The 23159-nt window shown below is 43.7% G+C and overlaps 1 protein-coding gene across 2 annotated transcripts in view; it reads left to right on the top strand.

Annotated features, from left to right (window-relative positions):
* The window catches only part of TPCN1 (two pore segment channel 1), a 247447-nt gene that overhangs the window by 35965 nt on the left and 188323 nt on the right, over positions 1 to 23159 (top strand). For both annotated transcript variants that reach the window (XM_073630364.1, XM_073630356.1), the window contains exon 3: positions 15280 to 15389. In XM_073630364.1, the coding sequence (XP_073486465.1) occupies positions 15280 to 15389 (110 nt within the window). The remainder of the gene's footprint in view (positions 1 to 15279; positions 15390 to 23159) is intronic.

The following is a 23159-nucleotide window of genomic DNA, read 5'->3' as shown; positions in this document are numbered from 1 at the left end:
AGTCGGTACTTCTGGTGGCCCCCGCTTGGCCCAGAAGGACTTGGTATGCAGAAATAGTAAGGATGACGGTGGGTTCCCCGTGGACCCTACCGGTACGCCCAGACCTGTTATCTCAGGGTCCAGTGTTCCATCCTGCCTTACAAACGCTAAATTTGACGGTTTGGCTATTGAGACCCACGTTCTGAAGAGTCGTGGGCTCTCAGGTCCTGTCATATCTACCTTGATTAATGCAAGGAAGCCAGCTTCCAGGATGATTTATCATAGAGTCTGGAAGGCTTATATAACCTGGTGTGAATCCAGAGGTTGGCATCCCAGGAAATATGTCATAGGTAGAATCCTTGATTTTCTACAGATGGGATTAGAGATGAAGCTGGCCTTGAGTACCATCAAGGGCCAGGTTTCTGCTTTATCAGTATTATTTCAGCGGCCACTTGCTTCGCATTCTTTGGTCCGAAACTTTATGCAGGGGGTGATGCGTCTTAATCCTCCGGTTAAAGCGCCCCTAAACCCCTGGGACTTGAATTTGGTCCTGGCTGTGTTACAGAAACAGCCTTTTGAACCAATAAGTCAGATTCCTTTGGTCTTGTTGACAAGGAAATTAATTTTTCTGGTGGCCATCTCTTCTGCTAGAAGAGTATCAGAATTAGCAGCTCTTTCCTATCCCTGTTCTCCGGAAGAGAGATCTCTACATTCGTTGGATGTAGTAAGAGCAGTTAAGGCATATCTAGGGGCAACTACTCAGATCCGCAAGACGGATGTTTTGTTTGTGCTGCCAGAGGGTCCCAATAGAGGACAGGCAGCGTCAAAAGCTACCATTTCTAAATGGATTCGACAGTTGATCATTCAAGCTTACGGTTTGAAACAGAAGATTCCTCCGTTTCAGATCAGGGCACATTCCACAAGGGCTATTGGTGCTTCTTGGGCAGTGCATCACCGGGCCTCTATGGCTCAAATCTGCAAGGCCGCAACCTGGTCTTCAGTTCATACATTCACCAGATTCTATCAGGTGGATGTGAGAAGGCATGAGGATATCGCCTTTGGGCGTAGTGTGCTGCAGGCAGCGGTACAGGGTCCTCAGGTCTGATTGCACCCTACTTGGTCGTGGTTCCCCCCCCCTCAGGTAACATTGCTCTGGGACATCCCATCAGTAATTACTGTGGCTCTGTGTCCCGTGATGTTCGAGAAAGAAAATAGGATTTTTTAAAACAGCTTACCTGTAAAATCCTTTTCTTTCGAAGGACATCACGGGACACAGAGGTCCCGCCCCTCTTCTAATACACTATATTGCTTGGCTACAAAACTGAGGTATCCCTGCAAGGGGGAGGGATTATATAGGGGGTTGAACTTCCTGATAGGGTGTGCCAGTGTCCAATCACCAGTGATACCTATATAACCCATCAGTAATTACTGTGGCTCTGTGTCCCGTGATGTCCTTCGAAAGAAAAGGATTTTACAGGTAAGCTTTTTTAAAAAATCCTATTTTTTCTAAATGACTTTTTTTTTTTTTTTTTTTTTTTAATTGCATTTTAGTGTAAATATGAGATCTGAGGTCTTTTTGACCCCAGATCTCATATTTAAGAGGTCCTGCCATGCTTTTTTCTATTACAAGGGATGTTTACATTCCTTGTAATAGGAATAAAAGTGACACCATTTTTTTTTTTAAAAAGCAGTGTAAAAATAAATAAAACATTGTAAAATAAATAATACAAAAAAAAAAAAAAAAATTTTAAAACCCCCCCTGTCCCGACGAGCTCGCGCAGAAGCAAACGCATACACGAGTAGCGCCCGCATATGAAAACAGTGGTCAAACCACACATGTGAGGTATCGCCACGACCGGTAGAGCGAGGACAATAATTCTAGCCCTAGACCTCCTCTGTACCGCAAAATATGCAACCTGTAGAATTTTTTTAAATGTCGCCTATGGAGATTTTTGAGGGTAAACGTTTGACGCCATTCGGGCGCAGTTTTCAAGCGTGACATGTTGGGTATCAATTTACTTGGCGTAACATTATATTTCACAATATAAAAAAAATTGGGCTAACTTTACTGTTGTCTTATTTTTTTTATTCAAAAAAGTGAATTTTTTCCAAAAAAAGTGCGCTTTTAAGACCGCTGCCCAAATACGGTGCAAAAAAAAAGTATTGCAATGACCGTCATTTTATTCTTTAGGGTGTTAGAAGAAAAACCATACATAATGTTTGGGGGTTCTAAGTAATTTTCTAGCAGAAAAACCTGTTTTAAACATGTAAACACCTAAAATCCAAAACAAGGCTGGTCCTTAAGTGGTTAATAATGTGGAACACCCTCCTTTAGTAGTTTTTTCTTTAATTGGGCTCACCTGGCAATCTAATTATCACAGGTGTCCGAGATTGTTTTCAGTGATCAAAAGAGCCCTGAGACACAATGCCATCCATGAGTTAAACTGAAAAACAAAATATTTAATCTTTGTGACGCTGAAATAGAATTTGCATAATAATTTGGAATCGGGTGTGTGTATGTATACCTGTGTGTGTATTTTTTATATATATATATATATATATATATATATATATATATATATATATATATATATATATATATATATATATATATATATTCTCCAAATCACCAGGGGGGGGGGGCGTATTAAACCGGAACGCAGACTGCGTTTGGCCCGTGGGCCGAACTTTGGACAAGCCTGCTCTTTGTAAACCCTCTTTTCTTTGGAACCTGGTGAACTAGAAGATATGGTTTATTCTAGAGGTCGACCGATATATCGGCCGGCCGATATTTGGCTTTTTTTTACTTAATCGGCATCGGCCGATTGTGCTGATAAAAAAAGCCGATTCAGCGGGACTTGCAAATGACTTCTGTAATAGAAGTCAATTGCAAGTTGTCTGAAATTTTCTTCTCTCCTCCTCTGGGCAGCCTGCCAAGTCTGATAAGAAGATACATTGTATCTCTTCAGGTTCTTTTATCATCAATAGACTGAACTCGTGGAGAAGTTTTCAGTTTAACCATTTAAAGACTAAATCTTTTCTGACATTTGTTGCTTACAAGTAAAAATCCTGTATTTTCTGCTAGAAAATCACTTAGAACCCCCAAACATTATATACATTTTTTTTTAGCAGAGACCCTAGGGAATAAAATAGCGGTTGTTGCAATATTTTATGTCACGCGGTATTTGCGCAGCGGTCTTTCAAACGCAAGTTTTTTTAAAAAAATACACTAATGAAATTTAAAAAAAAAAGCAGTAAAGTTAGCCCATTTTTTTTCGTCCAAAAGTTTTGATTACCTGTTTTTGTGTATTTAATATTTAAGATATAGTTATTTTTTTTTAATCTAAATTCTACATACAAGTGAACTGATCGGAGGTTTGTTTTGTTTAATAAATGTTTAAATATAAAAAATTTTCTGTATCACTTATTACTTAAGGCTGCTTTCACACTGGAGCGGGCATGCGTTGACGGTAAAACGCTGTTAATTTTAGCGGCGCTTTACCGTCATTTTAGCGGCGCTATTCGGCTGCTAGCGGGGCGCTTATAACCCAGCTAACGGCCGAAGAAGGGGTTAAATGCGCCCCTGAAGCGCTGCTGTCGAAACGCTTTGCAGGCGCTTCGGCAGCGGTGCGCATTCATTTCAATGGGCAGGAGTGGTGGAGGAGCAGTATACACCGCTCCAAAGATGCTGCTTGCAGGACTTTTTTTTAACATCCTGCCAGCGCATCGCCTCAGTGTGACAGCACTCGAGCTTTCACACAGACTGCAGGGGAGCCGTTTTACAGGCGCTATTTTTAGCCCAAAAGCGCCTGAAAAACGCCCCAGTGTGAAAGGGGTCTGTTAGATTTTATGAGATGAAGGGGAAAAAAAAAAAAATCGGCCTAATATATCGGCCCAAAAAAATCGGCATCATATATCGGCCATCGGCCACCGCGATTTCTAAATATCGGCTTTGGCATCGGCCAGAGAAAAACCCATATCGGTCGACCTCTAGTTTATTCAGTATTCTCTTATAAGATGTATCCTTTGTACCAACCAAGGTACTGTTTTTACCTAGTCTGTACTATTATTTTTTTTTAATGAATTCAACTGGTATAAATGAACATTTTTGTCTGAATGGAGTTTAGCTGTAAACAATTTGAGCTGTAAGTTTCAGTTAGACTTTATAAGAAACAATGTTAATAATTAGAAATTTTTTATGAATTGCACTCGCTGGCAGTTTTCTTCACTTGGTTAAGAGCAGCTGTTTAGTTGTTTGGGTGGGTTCATCAGTTTCACTTCAGTTTTTCCAGAATAGTTTTGGCAGCGCTAGACAAACATTTAAATAAGATTGGCTTTGTCATGTTGCTCTGTCTTCACATCTGCTTTTCTCCTGGAACTTGTAAGTGCTTGATGTTTTTAAAAATCTTGGGCATAAGTAGTTGTAAATTTGGTTGTACATCATGAATTGGATGTTTATGTTCCTGAAGCTAGCAGGTTCTGTGTTCAGGCAGCCCATGTATGTCTATGGAGATGCAGAAGCTGCACGGACACAGCCTGTGTTCAGAGCGAAATAGTGAGTTGAATTTTTATTCTCTGCGCAAACCTGATGAGCATATAGTAAAAATTTGCCTACAATCAATTGTTGCTGCCCACATTTTAATGTTTCCCACATCAATATGACACAAAAGCAAATAAGTGTTGCGCAACACCATTGCGCCTCTTATGCCCCGTACACACGGTCGGATTTTCCGATGGAAAATGTCCGATCGGAGCGTGTTGTCGGAAATTCCGAACGTGTGTGGGCTCCATCGGATTTTCCGACACACAAAGTTTGAGAGCAGGCTATAAAATTTTCCGACAACAAAATCCGATCGCGTCAATTCCGACTGTGTGTGCTCAGAAGAAATTCCGACACGGAACAGCTCGGTCTGGTAAACTTAGCGTTCGCAATGGATACAGCACTTTCGTCACGGTGCAATGTAAAAAATGGTTTAATACAGCGCACTCTCTTCTTCTTTATAATGTGAGAAGAATTAAGTAGTTTTGCTGCTCATATTCACACACACTTCTCACAAACTTCTTTCTTTATTATTTAGCGGGATTCCCTTAATATATTTTGATTTGCCACATCTGACAACATTATTTTGGTGTTGGATTTTTTTTTGTTTTGGTTTTAAGGCAGATTAGTTATTTTTGGTTTCTATTTTTTTCAAGGCTGATCTCAGGGGCGGATCCAGAGTCTAGTCTCGGGAGGGGCACTGCCAAAAAATATAATTTTTTGGGGTACATCTATCGGGGAAATGGCTGGTGTTGGCGCTTCAATCATCACGGCACCATGGTTGTTATGGTGTCAGGATGATTGACGTGCATTATTACTATTACATTGTTATAAAAAATTAAATAGTTTAACTCGCCATAATGCAGAATCAGTGGGAGCCCCGAGTGTGTCACTTGCCACGTCACCTGTCACCAGATGCAGATTGTCACTTGCCACGTCGCCTGCCACATGTTGCGGATTGTCACTTGCCACGTCGCTTGTCACTTGCCATGTCGCCTGCCACAGATGCAGAGTGTCACTTGCCACGTCGCCTGCCACATGTTGCGGATTGTCACTTGCCACGTCGCTTGTCACTTGCCATGTCGCCTGCCACATGTTGCGGATTGTCACTTGCCACGTCGCCTGTCACCGGATGCAGTTTGTCACTTGGCACGTCGCCTGCCACATGTTACGGATTGTCACTTGCCACGTCGCTTGTCACCAGATGCAGATTGTCACTTGCCACGCCGCTTGTCACCAGATGCAGATTGTCACTTGCCACGTTGCCTGCCACATGTTGCGGATTCACTTGGCAGGTCGCCTGTCACCAGATGAAGATTGTCTGCCGCAGCTGCCTGCATGGTGAGGGGGGAACTGCAGGGATGCAGGGCGGGCGCCGGGCGTTGAGAGATGATGTCATCTCTCTGCTCCCCCGCCCGCCGGCTCCCTGATTGGCCAGCAGCCAACAAACACATCGAGCGGCGCCGGCACATCTCACCAACTGAGCCGCCGGGTCAGCCCGCTGTCTCTCGCCTGCGGAGCCGCCCAGCGGCTCTCTCACTTACGGAGCCGCTAGCCGGCTCTGTGACCTATGGAGCCGCCCGGCGGCTCTCTCACTTACGGAGCCGCTAGCCGGCTCTGTGACCTATGGAGCCGCCCGGCGGCTCTCTCACTTACGGAGCCGCCTGCCGGCTCTCTGACTCACCCGCATTTCTCGGAGGGGCAATTGCCCCGTTGCCCCCCCCCCCCCTCGATCCGCCCCTGGCGGATCTTTGTTTTATTGGATTTTTATTTGGACTCCAGAATATTTTTGTGTGTCAAGTTACCACAACACCATTGATATCTTATATTATTTAATCTGTAGGAGATTGTTTGGTGGTGTTGTCTCTTGTTAATTTCACATTGTACTTTAGAAATGTACCTGAATCCTCACCAACAAACTGTCCTTTTTGAATGAAAACACACATAGGCAAGTATAATTTTCCTTAAAAAAACATTTATTAAGGGCTCACAACTAAACAAAGAGGGAGGCAACACTGGAGAAACAGCTGAAATGGGTGAAGCCTTGGACCCCCAGGGCAGACATCAACTATTTTGAAGCAAAATTGGTGGCCTGAGGAGTCCTTATCTAAGGGAGTGCAAGTCTGGTCCAGAAGTCCCAGAGATCCGGAAAGCAGCAGATGACATCTGTGTCCCCAGGCTGTGGTCATACGAGAGACTGCATCTTTTGTCAGACCAGACTGAACCCAGGGTCATCACTCTCTTGTCTTCCTTCCATGCCTCCTTCCACTCTGTGGCTCTGGTGGTGGAGTTGTGGCAGCAGCAGGAGGAGGAGGATGGTCCAACTCAATCACGTCGGTCTTGGGTGTTAGTTCCCCACTCACCCCCTTACTTAGGACTTTATAAAGAAGGTACTCACACAGCTTGCGTTGACCCTCCTGCATGCCCTGCAGTTTTGTGGCAGCCATGCAGGCAAAGGCCTCTTCAGGAGTGGGTAAGGCTCGGAGGGACGCAGAAGCCTCCTGAATCAGCCTGAGTGCAGAATCCTGCATGTGCGTCGCCTTCCTCGCCCTTTTGTATGGAAGGCGGAGGGGAGGAACCTGCGATTCAGTCAGGCTGCGACTTGTCCCAGGCTTCTCTTGGCTGACACTTAGCCCCGCCTCCTCCTGGCTGCCACTAATCCCCGCCTCCTCCTGGCTGCCACATTCCACAGCCTCCTCCTGGCTGAGGTCTTCCTGTGTGTGAAAAAGGGACATAGTTTTTAGTTTTTTATTCATCAATCACACACAATTTTCACCTCCTGACTGTTGCAAATTGAATGTTAACAAATATAACAGACTATCATTCTGAGCCCAGCATTTTTCATTCTTGTCACAATTTTGGGTGCCCACTACTGTCTATTGATATGTAAAACACTTTTTTCAATCATCAATTAGTGATCAATAATAACATCTAGTAAACATAATTTATTTATTGACCAGAAATCTGTAGAACAATGCTATACCTGACTCAAGCTGGGCTCCTCCATTTCTTCCTGGCTGGAAGGCCCAGGTTGGACATCGGAAGCCTCAGCTGGGGTGGAAGGAAGAGTGGAAGGAAGAGTGGAGAGGGATTCCCTGACTTCAGTCTGGTCTGACAGAAATCACAGTCTCTCATAGTACCAGAGCCTGTGGACATAAATGTCATCTGCTCCAGCTCCGAATCTCTGGGAATCCGTGACCTTCTTGCGCTCCCTAAGATAAGTGCTCCTCAGGCCACCAATTTTGGTTTTTAAATAGGGGATGGTTGCTGTGGGGACAACCGGCTTCACCAACTCCAGCAGTTTCTCCAGCGCTGCCTGCCTCTTTTGTTTATGATTATAATGGGGATGTCTCACCTGCCACAGACAGGGCAGCTCCCTGTATTTGTCTATGAACAGGGGGAGGAAGTTGTGGTCATTGAAGTCATCCATTTTCTCTGCAAGACACAACACGAGACAAACCCTAAGGTCAGGGCAAACTCTCCTAATCTTGTTACAATATAGGCTTCAATTTCGAAGCAGTATAGGCCCAAGTTTAGATCTTACTTTTGTTATCACGATCGGCGCCTCCGATGCTCCTTCCTCCGCTCACAGATCGTACGTAATACGCACGCGTGTTACGCTTTATACACACTGCGCATGCATCTAACTCCGCCCGCCCCTGACGTTCTTTCTATTCTATTCCCTGCCCCTTTTCGTTATGCGCAGTGGGGGAAGAGCACATGGCGGATACACAGCAAGTGCGTGCTAATTACAGCAACGAGGAGGAGGAAAGCCCGGAGCCTGAAATGTCTGGATCCAGAAGGAGACGATTTAAGGCCTCAAATATGTCCTTTGGGGAGATGTTGGAGATGGTGGACATCCTGAAGAAGGCCGACTATGATGGGAAGTATGGACCTTACCCCAACCCCAATGTCAGAAAGGCCAAGATAATGGCGAAAGTGGTCAGGAGTCTGCACCGGAATTTCGGGGTACGACGATCTAAAGATCAGCTCAGGAAGCGGTGGTCGGACCTGAAATTACTAGAACGCGAGCAGTACAGAAAGATCCGGAGAGTGCTGCAAAAAAGTAAGTAGTTGTCCTGTGTTCCTAATCTTTTTCTGTATATTACGTTTGTGCTGCTCCATGTGCTTTTCTTAAAAGTGTACATTTTAAAATGGCAACTTGCATGTTCATGGGCACATTATTCGTTCGTATCAAACATTTTTATTTCGGACTATAAAACACCATTGTTGACGCCCTACTTGTATGAAACTAATTTGGTTGTGTAGATGGGTTTGTTACTAGAATGAAATGCAAACTAGATTCTGTGTAAGGAGAGGACACTCAGCAGCTGTTTTCACATCTGGACTCTGGAGCACTAGTGTGGGACCCCAGAACACCATTTTTATTAGGGGGCCACACAGGTGCTCCAGTGTATACTATAGGGGGGTCTCCATCTGTGAAGCTTGTTTAAAACAGGTAAAAAGTATTGAAGCTTGACAAAGGACACTGAAAATGCTACATTTTGGAACTCGGCCAAAATAGACAATTGTACCCCACTTCCAAGCAATGTTTCCTATTTATAGTTCTGCCATCAAATATCTGTGTGCTAAGTATACCATTTTTATTTTACATAGGGGAGAAAAGACTCGGAGGACACCCCTCATCCGAGGAGAACAGAGACCCCCCCCACCTCGGGAAGAAGGGGAAATACCCCCAACCCAAGAAGAGCAGGAGGAAGAAGATGTGTTGGAAATTGTCACCACAACAGGTGAGTGTCTGCGACCACAGGCTCAGGTAAGAGCTGGATGCCGGCATATTTTTGATACCTGTTTTTGTTTGGTTTCTCTCTTTTTAGGTGATCGTGATGTTGTGGATCCAGATCCTTTCACATCAGAAAGTGCCCAGATCCTGATCGGGGAGATCGTGAGGTGTAATTTAGAATTGGAAAACCTCAAGAAAAACATCAATGATGTTATTCAAAAAACTAAAAACATCATTGATGTTTTGGGGCGAGTTTAAAACCCCTCCAAATCCCTTGTTTTTTTTTGTGTGCTACAATCTTAAAAATGTTTGAACGATTTTTAGAAAAGCCAAATTTGGAGGATGCACACAGTGTGTCAACATGTGCTATCTGCCATCACGGGAGATCAATGGACGTGTTTTGGGGGTGCAACCCCTTCCTTAATAATAAAGTAGCTGAGAGGAAGGGGTTTCTCCCCCAAAACACGTCCCTTGATCCCCCGTGATTGCAGCTAGCACATGTTGACATTGGCAAAATTGTGTGCATCTTGCAAATTTGACTTTTCCTGGGGTGACTTCACCCCATCTGAACGCAATATCAAACACAGTTCCTAAATACTCATGTATGATATTGCCTTCAAGTTCTACCAAATGTGAACTTTGTAAGTTCAAGATTTGTGTCTTTCTTGTTGGTTTTACACATGCCTGTTTTATCTTAAATGGATATTTCTATTTTTGATAATGCCACCCCAAAAAAGGTTATACAACAAACATGTTGGTTTGTTTTAAAAACCTTTTCTAAATGCACATGTGATTGTGCAGGTATTAAAAAGATTGTGAATCAAGAATGTGTAGATTATTGTCTCAACGCTACAACACTTTTGTGGTGATGTAATTGCTGCTTTCTGTGAAAATGGGGGTTATTTCCTAAGGGCAAATCCTCTTTGCACTACAAGTGCAGTTTCAGTGCAGTTTCAAGTGCACTTGTAGTGCAAAGTGTCTTTGCCTTTAATAAATAACAGCCAACAGTGCTTTGGATAAGGTTACAAAATCTCGCCATTTTCAGGACTACTCACATTTCAGTCAGGGTCAGCTAAAACAAACACAAGCAGTAAATGTCACCAAAGATTAGCTTTTTTTTTGTTTTATTTGATAAAGGCTTCACAAATTGTCTGGCATATTGATGGCCTCCCTACCCGCAAAGAACTCAAGGTATCTTAAACGGACATCACGGGCACTCAGGGAGGGCAAGCCAGGACGGCCACTTTCAAGCGCCGTCAGGGTTGTTTCATTTAGAATTCTGGCCTCAGGCCCAACTGAGCCAGCATAGTTGGCAGAATATTGGCTTAAAAAGTTATGTAGAACACAGCACGCCAGGATTATATGATTAAGTTTATACTCCGCCATATGGATGGGTGTCAAAAATAGGTGGAACCGGCTGGCCATGATTCCAAATGTATTCCCCACCACTCTTCTGGCTCTGGCCAGCTGGTAATTAAAAACCCTCTGGTCTGGGGTGAGGGTCCTCATCGGGAATGGCCGCATAAGATGGTCCCCCAGCGCAAAGGCTTCATCTGCAACGAAGACGAATGGGAGTCCATCCACATTGTCTTCTGGAGGTGGCAAGTCCAAGCTGCCATTCTGGAGACGCCTGTAAAACTCCGTCTGGGCGATGACTCCACCATCGGACATCCGACTATTCTTCCCCACGTCCACATACAGGAACTCGTAATTAGCCGACACCACCGCCAACATCACAATACTATTGAACCCCTTGTAATTATAATAGTACGACCCCGAGTTGGGGGGTGGGACGATGTGGACGTGTTTCCCATCAATTGCGTCTCCGCAGTTAGGAATGTCCCACCGCTGGGCAAAGTGGGAGGCCACAGTCTGCCATTCCTGTGGCGTTGAAGAAAACTGTTGAGGAAAACATAAAAAAATTACTATTTTTGCACATAAACATGGCAAGCAGATTAGACAAACATTCTTGGCCAACCTCCAGATAACATTTATTAAGGGGAATTTTACAACACCAAAGTATAAGGTACACCTATCATATTCCCCCTCCCCCCCCTCTCATGGGCCATTTCTAACATTATAGGGGGGGGGGGATCTTGGACAGGTAACCCTCTCCACTTCATTGAGAGATGAATGCCTAAATACAGGGTATTACTTAGAAAAGCCCCTCCTTAGTTACACTATTGGCAGCCCACTGGACAGGTAAGAAGTGTCCTAATACAAAGATATAAATACACACTGTACACATTTGAGCACATTTGGACATTCTGCTATTACCTATCAAGATAATAATAGGATACCAAAACTTTAAACAGTACCATTTGAAAGTATACAGGCAGGCCCTTGCACTACATGCTTTGGGGAATTCATCCATACATCTGACCACAAAAGAGGTGGGTATAGTGTGTATGGGTTTGGCAAAGTCAGCAGATAGATGATTGAGGATAGATAGAGAATTGGGATCAGCTGACTTAGCAGTTGGGGGGAGGGGGTTAATAAAAATGTTTTGGGGACACCACAAAAAAAAGCCTCTGGCACTCTGCCTGAATTTAAAGCACAAATAACATTTCAAAACATTTTAAGGGGGTGTTTGGGGTACAGCACTACTATGGAGCTGACAAAATACATTGTTAAGTGACTACATGAGGTGAATATAGGGGCAGGAGAGCATGCTGGGGAGGTTAGTGAAGGCAAATATGTATGAAGGAGCAAAATAATAATTACATAAAAATCCAGCATGCATGAGAACAAAGGGGACATCCACAGCATATTACAATCATGGTAATTAGGGAATGAGGAAAGAAATACAATATATTAGCAAACATTCAATACAATAAAATGTGATATTAAAAGATAAAAATCTTACCTTAATATACTCCTTCTGCAGGGCCTGGATGATGGCAGAACAGGTCTCTGGGATAATGATCCCCAGACCCTGGGGGAAGATGCCTGTCGAGAACTTCAAGTCCTGCAGGCTTCTCCCTGTCGCCAAGTACCGCAGGGTAGCGACGAGCCTCTGCTCCGCAGTGATGGCTTGCCTCATGCAGGTATCCTGCCTGCTGATATAGGGGGTCAGCAAAGCCAGCAGACGGTGAAATACGGGGTCCGTCATCCGGAGAAAGTTCCTGAAATCATCAGGATTATTCTCACGGATCTCACGGAGCAAAGGCATATGAGAGAACTGGTCACGCTGAAGCAACCAATTCTTGGTCTATGAACTCCTCCCCACCCTGTTCATGGACTGGACTTGTGTCAAGGTCAGGACCCCAACACCAAGCCCCCGCACAGCACGAACTTTACGAGGAGTACGTATACGCAACATGGCTAGAAAACGGTTGGCTGCTCAGAACGAAGTAACAGAACGCACTGAAGAACAGCAAGGCCTGTGAAGAGCGACCTGAAAAACCGTAACGAACGAACAAGAACACAATGACTAAGTCACGCGGAACTTGCTTGCACGCACTGAAGAGCAGATACAAACCCACAAGCACAAACTGAACCGCAGAAAACGATCTGAAAGCCACGAGTCTGAAAAAGCGCGAATCGTCTTTCACCAAACTTTTACTAACACGAGATTAGCAAAAGGAGCCCAAAGGGTGCCGCACTTGGTTCTGAACTGGCCTTTTCTAGTCTTGTCGTACGTGGTGTACGTGACCGCGCGGTTGGCGATCGGAAATTCCGACAACTTTGTGCCACCGTGTGTACGCAAAACAAGTTTGAGCCAACATCCGTCGGAAAAAATCCTAGGATTTTGTTGTCGGAATGTCCGATCAATGTCCGACCGTGTGTACGGGGCATTAGTGTGTTGTACTATGTGATAATTCACTACACAAATAAAAATGTGCTCCATAGAAATCCTTAAAGTATTACCGCAAAATTATGTCACATAAAAACATATCACACTATTGCATATGAAGTACTAGTATTGTGCGTTTTCTGTTTCCTATGGATGTAGTTCATATCTGTGTATTTTATGGAAAGGGTCAGGGACTTTTTTCAGTTTTTTTGTTCCATAGACAAAAACTTGTATTGAAAAATGCAAAATGCACCAGGAGTATGCAACCTGCATAGGTGTGAATCAGGCCTATGACCTCACATCAATGAAAGTAAATCCTTCAAAAATATCCATCATCTGCATCACTTCAATAGTGTCTTATCTAAACAATGTGAATATGCCGAAAGGCTTCACCGCTGGTTTCCCTTAATACGAATGGCGACTGCAGCACCCGGGAGCCAATTCAAAAATCGGCTGGGGTGCCGACATCGCAGACCTCCTGTCTGCTCGGGTGAAGCCCAGAACCATAGTTGGGTCGTTTACTAAAAGCCCAGCATACACCTGACCAATTGGTGTGCTGGCTGTTCTGAATAACTGAATCCAGGTTTGGAGATTTCCTCCCACACGGATCACTTAGAAATATCCAGCCTCCAGGTCCCAAAACAGACTTTAGAAAACCATGAGGAAACTGAAAAGTCAGTTTCCTTTGTATTAAGCAAACCTCCGGGAGCCCCTCAACCCCCCTGGTTGAAAATTCTGGGTCAAAATCTCTTTTTCTAGACACTGGCACGGCAACTGTCAGAAACCATGAATCAGACTGAGACAGAAGTACAGTTAAATCTCACTTGTTTAATAATAATAAAAAGGTAAACAGAGTTAACGTAGTCATAACATAGCTAGAGTTCAGGAACCGAAACAGTCAGACAAGCCAAAACGTCAGGGAGCCAGAGATGAGTGTAGTAGAACAGAACAGCAAGCGGGATCTGGAGCCAGAAGGAATGTCAGCCAAGCAAGTCTTTAACAGGAACACAGGAGAGCGTCTCTAGAGATGTGACCAAGGTGAAGGCAGAGATCATTTGGGCTGGACGGCTTAAGTAGGCAGGACTGACGAGCAGGATATCATCAACAGGTGAGTCACTGTGGAGAGATAGGAGCTGGCAATTAGCCGACAGCTGTGCGGCCAGCTTTGAGAAGGAAGGGCTGAGTCCAGCCCTGACAGCAACTTCCAAAAGTCATGAACAGCAGCACTCGCCACCACAGTGATCAACTAAAGCCTCCTAACAGATAACAGTGACCCTCCAAATTATAGAGTGGTCACAAGAGCTTATGGTTATATTGGTCTCCCAAACACTCCAATAGCACCAATGCTCTGAGGGTTAGAATGTCACTTCGTAACCAGCACAGATCCAAAGCGAGCATATCCTTAAAGAAGAAATTTAAAATGGTTGGAAACCACTTAGTAATCAGCACCTGGTGATATTGCCATAAGGGCCTTGTTCAGGCACTTCTTGTCTTCTCTGTCCTTGTCTCCCAACTGTGCTTCTGTGCTGTGCTGTCATTCTGTCATATGGACACACATTAAACAAGTATGATCTACTGTTGACGCTTGGCCTGATCACTGGAATGCATGTAGACAGGAAGTGGCTGCAAAGAGGCTACATGATTTCAGCAGAACTAGGGAGATCTATATGCAAAACAGTACCACGACTTCAAAACCACACTGGTGTAAACCAGAGCTAAGTGCCATTTACACGTTTTAGTTCTGGAACGTTGCATTAAGGCAGCCTATTCAATGCACCAGAATGGACAACAAAGTGGAGATGTAGCACTTTTTCTGATGTAGTGCAGCACATAGTACAGTTGTGGGTTACCGTGCGTTGTGGTACATTAGGGATTTTATGTCTTTTACTGATTAAGGTTGCATATTTCTGTTAAAAGAATGCACTTTGATATGTCATAGTGAAATGATGATTTATCTGTTTTTGTATTTGACACTTCAATGAATTTGCATACAGTACATTTGCTACTTTATATGGGTTAATTATAATTCTATAAGGGCATCTAGTCTGAAAAAAAAAAAACCTTACAAACAAAAATAACAATATGAATGTTCTCATTTTGTGAACTTCTATTTTTGATGGCTGTTCTGTTAATGAGTAACAAAATTGCCTGGATTCATTAGTAAACTGCAAGCGTAGCTTCTTGTTGAGTGCATAATATTCTCTTAAATTTTACTTGCAGCTCGAGATGAGTATGAAAGCCACACTATCACCATGGACCAAATACCAGCATTGCAGGAGTTAGACTTGAGCTGGGAGACTCGGTATCAAGAAGCTGCCATCTACCTCCAGGTTAGAATGATATTGGTGTGGGAGAGTGGTAAAATCCATTGTCTGTCGCTCAGTGGCAAATAACTTTTTTTTTTTTGTGGCGAGAATCCATGAAGTGGGGAACTGATAGCATGCAAGTGTTCATAATGTATGGATGCAGTGTCTGTTTTCCTAGCAAAATCTAGTGAAGACAATATAAACATGTATTGCATTTTGATGTGAAAGCAAATTTTGGAAAATGAACGTTGAATATTTTTAACCACTTCCCACTTGGGCTAATTCTTGGACTTCGCTCCTACATGTAAAAATCATCATTTTTTTTTTCTAGAACACTACTCGTAACCCCCCAGACGTTATATATGTTTTTTTTAGCGGAGACCCTAGGAAATAAAATGGTGGTCAATGCAACTTTTTATGCCACCCAGTATTTGCGCAGCGATTTTTTTTTTTTTTTTTTTTTTTTTTCAAGCGCGTTCTTTTTAGGGAAAAAAACTGTTTCATGAATTTAAAAAAAAAAACAGTAAAGTTAGCCCAGTTTTTTTGTATAATGTGAAAGATGATTTTATGCTGAGTAAATAGATACCTAACATGTCACGCTTTAAGATTGCGCACACTCGTGGAATGGCGCCAAACTTTGGTACTTAAAAATCTCCTTAGACGATGCTTTAAACATTTTTACAGGTTACCTGTTTAGGATTACAGAGGAGGTCTTGAGCTGAGTTGTCGCCCTCGCTCTAACGCATGCAACGATACCTCACATGTGTGATTTGAATGCCGTTTACATGTGTGGGCGTGACTTACGTATGCGTTCGCTTCTGTGCGCGGGGACGGGGCGCTTTATTTTTTTTTTCTTGCTATTACAAGGAATGTAAACATCTCTTGTAATAGGAACATTGCATGACTGGTCCTCTTTACGGAGAGATGTGGGGTCAATAAGACCCCACATTTCTCCTCCAGGCTGGAAAGACCAAGATCAAAAATAAACAAATAAACTGTCTGGGCCTTTCCAGCTGAGTCCTCGGCATTGTTTACATCCGCCGGCCCAGAGGTGATGTCATAACATCGCGCCTGTGCCTCCGAGGGTCATAGAGATGACTGGGGACCCTCTGGTCACCAGAAATGGTTATGGCTAACTTCTGGCGGCAACCGATTTATTCTCTGGCTCACCGATCGCACAGGCGAGACCGGAGAAGCAAAGGAGGGCCGCCTGTAAGAACGATCAAGCGGCTGAACTGCCGCTATGATTGTTCTTACGGTGCACTGAATCGCTGGTGGTAAAAAATGATATCTGGGTGGTGCCTGTAGCTGCAGGCAGCATTCAGATATTACCACTGAAAGTCCATGACGTCATATGACATACTGCTGGCGCGAAGTGGTTAATTAAAATCATCAGTGTTTGGGAGATGGCCCCTTTCACACTCAGGAGTTTTTCAAGCGCTTTTGCGGTAAAAAAGCGACTGAAAAGCTCAAGAAAAATGCTTCCCTTTAAAATCAATGAATGCTTTCACACTGGGGCGGGGCGGTGCGGTGAAAACAATCCCGCTTGCAGCATCTTTGAACCATGTTTGGGGTGCTAATAAAAGCGCTCCTCAGCATTGAAATGAATGGGAAGCTTACCGAGAGTGAGAAGGGTTACTCCGGTATTAAGACTTAATGCATGCATAATATAGCAGGGATATGCAATTAGCGGACCTCCAGCTGTTGCAAAACTACAAGTCCCATCATGCTCTGCCTCTGGGTGTCATGCTTGAGTCTTGCTATGCCTCATGGGACTTGTAGTTCTGCAACAGCTGGAGGTCCGCTAATTGCATATCCCTGCTATATTATGTATGTCCCCCCCCCCAAGTTTTGAATATCTCTAGTGGTACGAGCAGGGATGGAATGGAATATTGTGTAATCTTATCGCTTGATGCTTCTTATATAGGTTATACAGAGTTTCTTTATTGTTACTTTGTTTCTTTGTTGATTTTCTCACATAAGTCCATGTGGATGATGATATGCTAAGTTTAATATCAACAGATACTCTTCTGTGACGTAAACAATATCTGATTTTATAACAAGCAAGTAATCTGTTTCCAAAGGCAAATGCTGATTTTGTACTTTCAACATTTTCTGAATAAAAATATTGAAAATGAAATGAATGGGAAACGCCTCAAAAGCGCTCATCGTTTTACTGGCAGTTTTGCAGTGAACCAGCGTGAAAGGGGCCCAATTGGAATTTTATCTTTTGTGTAATGTGCTTTTACGGTGCCTTGAAAAAGTATTCATACCTCCTTGAAATTTTCCAAATTTTGTCATGTTAGAAACAAAAACATAAATGTATTTTATTGGGATTTTATGTGATAGACCAACACAAAGTGGCTCATAAGTGTGAAGTGGAAGGAAAATGATAAATGGTTTTTCATTTTTTTTTTACAAATAAATGTGAAAAGTGTGGCGTGCATTTGTATTCGGCCCCATTCTAACACATGAATATGCTTTGATTTTAAGCATTCCATTGTAGCTCTGGCTGTATGTTTAGAGTCGTTTTCCTGCTGGAAGGTGAACCTTGGCCCCAGTCTCAAGTCTTTTGCAGACTATAACAGGATTTCTTCTAATATTGCCCTGTATTTGGTTCCATCCATCTTCCCATCAACTCTGACCAGCTTCCCTGTCCCTACTGAAGAAAAGCATCCACACAACATGATGCTGCCACCACCATGTTTCACGGTGGGGATGGTGTGTTCAGGTTGATGTGCAGTTAGTTTTCTTTAATCGTACATCACAGGACACAGAGCCATAGTAGTTACTATGTGGGTTATAGGCCACCTTCAGGTGCTGGACACTGGTACACCCTAAACAGGAAGTTGCCTCCCTATATAACCCCTCCCATTACCGGGAGTGCCTCCAATTTTTTTCGCCAGTGTCTAAGGTGTTGGTCACAAGTGAAGATGTGCTGTGCTGAGCTCCACTAGAGCAATCCTTGCTGAGGCTAGCTATGCAGCTGGATCCATTCTAAATGTCTTTTAGGCCGAATTGAATGGTATCCGGGCCTTGTGTCCAAAGAAACAAGGTTTTGCCTGTAATGCTTCTCTTTTTTAGAGAGCTGGACCCCGGGATCCAGTACTTTGGTATTTTAAAGCCATAAAGTTTTACTGGCTGGGTGCTATTACAGGTCCAGGAGTGTGGGTTCCCCCGAGGGTTTGTTAACGGAACCCATTGTGATGGGTGAAGATTGGGTCTGTTGGTTTTACCACAGAAAACCCTGTGGCAGGAAAGGTAAGTGGAGTTTTTCTAAGAAATTTTTTAATTCTCTTATGAAATGTCTCCTTTTAAAAAGTAAAATGTTGTCATGTCTAAGTGTCACCACTGGGGGCTGTATGGAGCACGTACCTTCTCATGCTTTGCTCAGAGATCACCCTGTGTCAGAAGCAGCAGGATTTTTTCCTTCGGCTAGCAGGCAGACCTCCGGTAAGTTTGGGGGGGGGGGATTTTGATCTTCCAGACACCCCCCACCTGGGCTGAACTCTCCCCCTCTTCACGAGGCTGAGCATTAGGAGAGAGGTAAAAAACGATCGTCGATGCCGTTTTTTCTTTCACCGCCCCTAGCACGGCGGCGGCTTTCAGATCTCCTCCTCGCCATCCCTCCCTCCCACACAAGCCGATCCCGTCGGATTGGAGGCCAGCGCTCGCGCAGGAAAACTCTCTTTTAAAAAAGGAGAGGAGGGGGGGTCACGATGCGACGGAGGAGGTGGGGCTTAGCGCAGCGTTGGCTTCCTCCAACGTCCAGCGCGGGAGTGTGCTTTAAAAGCTCCATTTTGCTGGCTGCAAGATGTCAGAGGGACACAAGAGCAAAGAGGTGACATAGGCATTCCTCTTGACACATTTACTATTTGTATCAGGCTAAGCATTAATAGCAGCGGCAGGGCTGGACTAGTGCTCAAGCAGTAGTGCTCAAGCAGTGGATGCGATCCTTCTGGTAGTACCTCTGCTTTGTACATCGGGTTATGGTTGGAAGGGGGGGTAAAAAACATTTTAAAAAAGGGCTCAAGAAGGACTTCTTTAGCCACAAAAAATCCTAGAACCATCTCAAAAAAGAGGACATCCTCCCCTGAAAGTTCCGAGGTGGCTGGTTAGAGTGAGCCATCAGGGCCGTTAGGCGTTGCAGCTGCTTTCAACGCTGCAGCCCCTGTCTATGTTACTGAAGAGGTTTTTTCCTCAACCCTTGTGGGATTGGAGCAAAAGATTGATGCTTTAATCGCATCCCAGAGTAGGACTAAGCGTGATAGGTACCCTTCCATTACTCAGGACCCTCAAACTGACGAACAGGGGGCGAGAGATTATGGATTTCTCTCAGATGACCAGGAAGAGGCTGATGACTTGCCCTTCTGAAGAGTCATATACAAATGGATTAGGTTCACAATCTGAAAGGTTGATGGTGCAATCTCTTACTGAATTGGTCCACTCCACATTCATGCTGCCATCAGCTGAGTCAGTCGATGAGCCCACTTCTTGTTTGGGTTCGCTAGAGCCTCCCCATGCTATTCATACTTTTTTTTTTTTTCCTATCCATTCATTGCTAAAAAAGCCTATGTATTCTGAGTAGGAGCACCCAGATAAGCATTTTTTCCCTCCTAAAAAGTTTTTCACATTTTATCCTATGGAGGAAAAAACTTTCTAAAGGTGGAAGATACCAGCAACTGACGCTGCTATATCTTCTGATTTAAGTTTGACTTGTCCGGCAGACAATGCTCAAATACTTAGGGATCCAACGGATAAAGAGTTGGAATTCTTATTTAATTAATAAAATCCCTTTCATGACTAAGCCTATTTTTGAAATTTGGTGTTTACAAGTTAAAATCCGTATTTTTTGCTAGAAAATTAATTAGAGTACCCAAACATTATATATATTTTTTTAGCAGAGAATCTAGAGAATAAAATGGCGATTGTTGCAATATTTTTTATCACACGGTATTTGTGCAGCGGTGTTTTAAACGCAAATTTTTGGAAAAGGGACACTTTCATGAATTTTAAAAAATCCAAACAGTAAAGTTACCCCAATTTTTTTGTATAATGTGAAAGATGATGTTACGCCGAGTAAATAGATACCAAACATGTCACCCTTTATAATTGCACGCACTCGTGGAATGGCGACAAACTATGGTACCTATGAATTTCCATAGGCGACGCTTTAAAAATTTTTTACGGTTACCAGGTTTGAGTTACAGAGGAGGTCTAGGGCTAGAATTATTGCTCTTGCTCTGACGATTGCGGCGATACCTCACATGTGTGATTTGAACACCGTTTACATATGCGTGCGTGACTTCCGTATGCGTTTTCTTCGCTGCGCGAGCTCGCGGGGACAGGGGCACTTTAAAAAAATTTTTTTTTTTTTATTTATTTTATTTTTTTTTTTTACTTTATAAATTGTGTTTTTAAAAAAAAATTTTTTTTTTTACTTTACATTCCTTGTGACAGCAATAAAACATCCCTTGTGACAGTAATAGGTGGTGACAGGTACTCTTTATGGAGGGATGGGGGGTCTAAAAGACCCCCCATCCCTCCTTTACACTTCAAAGTATTCAGATCGCCGAAAACGGCGATTCTGAATACTGTGTACTTTTTTAAATTTGGCGCCATTGGCAACCGAGTAAACGGGAAGTGACGTCATGAAGTCGCTTCCGCGTTTACAACGAGAAGGCTGGAACGAAGCCGCTCACAGCTTCGTTCCAGCCTGCCCCCAGCTGCCGAAGGTACCCGATCGGACACCGGGCCTCCCGATCGCACGGGAGGCCCGGTAACAGCGGCGGGAGGGGGGGGTGTGTCCCCTCCCGCTCCTCCGGTATAACAAACGAGCGGCTTTTAGCCGCATCGGTTGTTATATTCGGGTAGCCGATCGCCCGCTGGAAACAACGTTACCGGGATGATGCCTGCAGCTGCGGGCATCATCCGGTATAACCCCGGAAAGCCGAGTACGCATATCTGCGTACAGTCGGGAAGGGGTTAAAAAAAAAACAAAAAAAAAACATATATTGTTTTCCTGACAGGTTGAGTGTCTCAGCCCTGTGCTGACAGTAATTGGTATATGTCAAATCCTTGAGAGACCAGTTTTAAACAGGTGCTCAAAGTTATCCCTGTTCAGCAGGCCCAGGTTCTGGCAAGCTCCTAGTAGCTTTATGTTGGCAATAGATGCTATGAGAGATTCTATCTTCAGGCCCTTACGCCTTTCACTGGGCTGGTACACATGTATAGAATATTATGGGTGAAAAATTGGTCAGCCGAAGCGTCGTATATAAAAAACAAAACAAAACAAAAAAAAAAACTCCTGGCTGGTTTTCCTTTTTGCGGTGAACAGCAGTTTGGGATATCTTGGATAATTCATCCAAAGAATTTCTAGTGGGAAGGTACCCCTTTGCTATTAAAGAAAAGGAGTAAATGTATTTCATTTAAACAAGCTCCTTCTCCAGTGCCAGGGGCATCAGCCTCCAGGCAGTCACGACGACTTCCGCCATCAAGTTCAAAAGATAATCCTCGGGGACAATAGAAACCTACAAACAAGACACTAAAGCCTCCTTATGAGAGGACGCCCCCCACTCGCTTGGGGGGGAAAGACTTCTGCAGTTCTCAAGGGTCTGGCAGAAAGAATGTCAAGACATTTGGGTGGCTTCTTCAATAGCTCCAGAGTACAATCTGGGGTTTCAAGAGTTCCCGTCTCCTCGTTTTCTCAGATCAAATGTTCCTAAGATCCAGAGAAAATGAAGTCTCTCTACTAGCATTGGACCATACTTTAGCAAAGATTGGTCATGCTGGTCCACATGAAAAAGCTGGAGTTGAGGTTTTATTCAAACCTTTTTTCACTGCAAATTCGAATGGAGATGTCAAACCCATTTTGGATCTCAGGAAGCTAAACTGGTTCCTGAATATCCCCTCTTTTTTGCATCGAATCAATATAATCAGTTGTCTCCATCTTACAAGGAGAACTTTTTACGTCGGTCGACGTCAAGGGTACAATACCTCCATGGGCATATTTCCCCGCTCACTAGAAATATTTACTTTTTAAGGTAGAAAATCTTCATTTTCAGTTTGTAGCTCTGCTCTCGGTCTAGCTCAGGGGTGCTCAACTTGTGGCCCTCCAGCTGTTGCAGAACTACAAGTTCCATCATGCCTCAGCCTTTGGGAATCATATTTTTAATTAAGCCTTGCAATGCCTCATGGGACTTGTAGTTCTACAACAGCTGGAGGGCCACAGGTTGAGCACCCATGGGCTACTGCACCTTGAGTGCTTACAAAGGTTTTGGCTCCGCCTTTAGCCAGACTAAGGGCTCAAGGTATAACCTTTATAGATTACCTAGATGATCGGCTCTTGATAGACCAGTCGGTAGCCCGCTTAGACAAAAGTAAGTATACACATTCAACTACCTGGAATACCTAGGTTGGATTCTCAACCTAGAGAAATCTTCCTTAAAACCATTAAGGAGATTAAAATACTTGGTTCTGTTCATAGATACACCCAGAAAAGTGTATTCTTGCTCCAGGCAAAGATCAACGCCATAAAAAAACTGGATAAAGGGGTTGGGGCAAGATGAATCCTTCTATCCTTCTATTCTTCTTCTTTCATGAGGGAAAGATGGTGGCTTCATTCGAGGCCGTTCCTTATGCTCAGTTTCATTTGAGACTGCTGCAAAACAGTATCTTATCGGCTTGGAACAAGGGGGTTCAAGCTCTAGATTTTCCAATGTGTCTGACTCCAAAGGTGCACCGGTGCCTCAGTTTATGGTTAATAACCAAAAAAAAAAAAAAAAAACTGCAAAG

This window comes from Aquarana catesbeiana, linkage group LG01 (genome assembly GCF_042186555.1).
Source record: "Aquarana catesbeiana isolate 2022-GZ linkage group LG01, ASM4218655v1, whole genome shotgun sequence".
NCBI lineage: Eukaryota > Metazoa > Chordata > Amphibia > Anura > Ranidae > Aquarana > Aquarana catesbeiana.
This window is presented reverse-complemented; position numbering and strand designations above follow the sequence as displayed.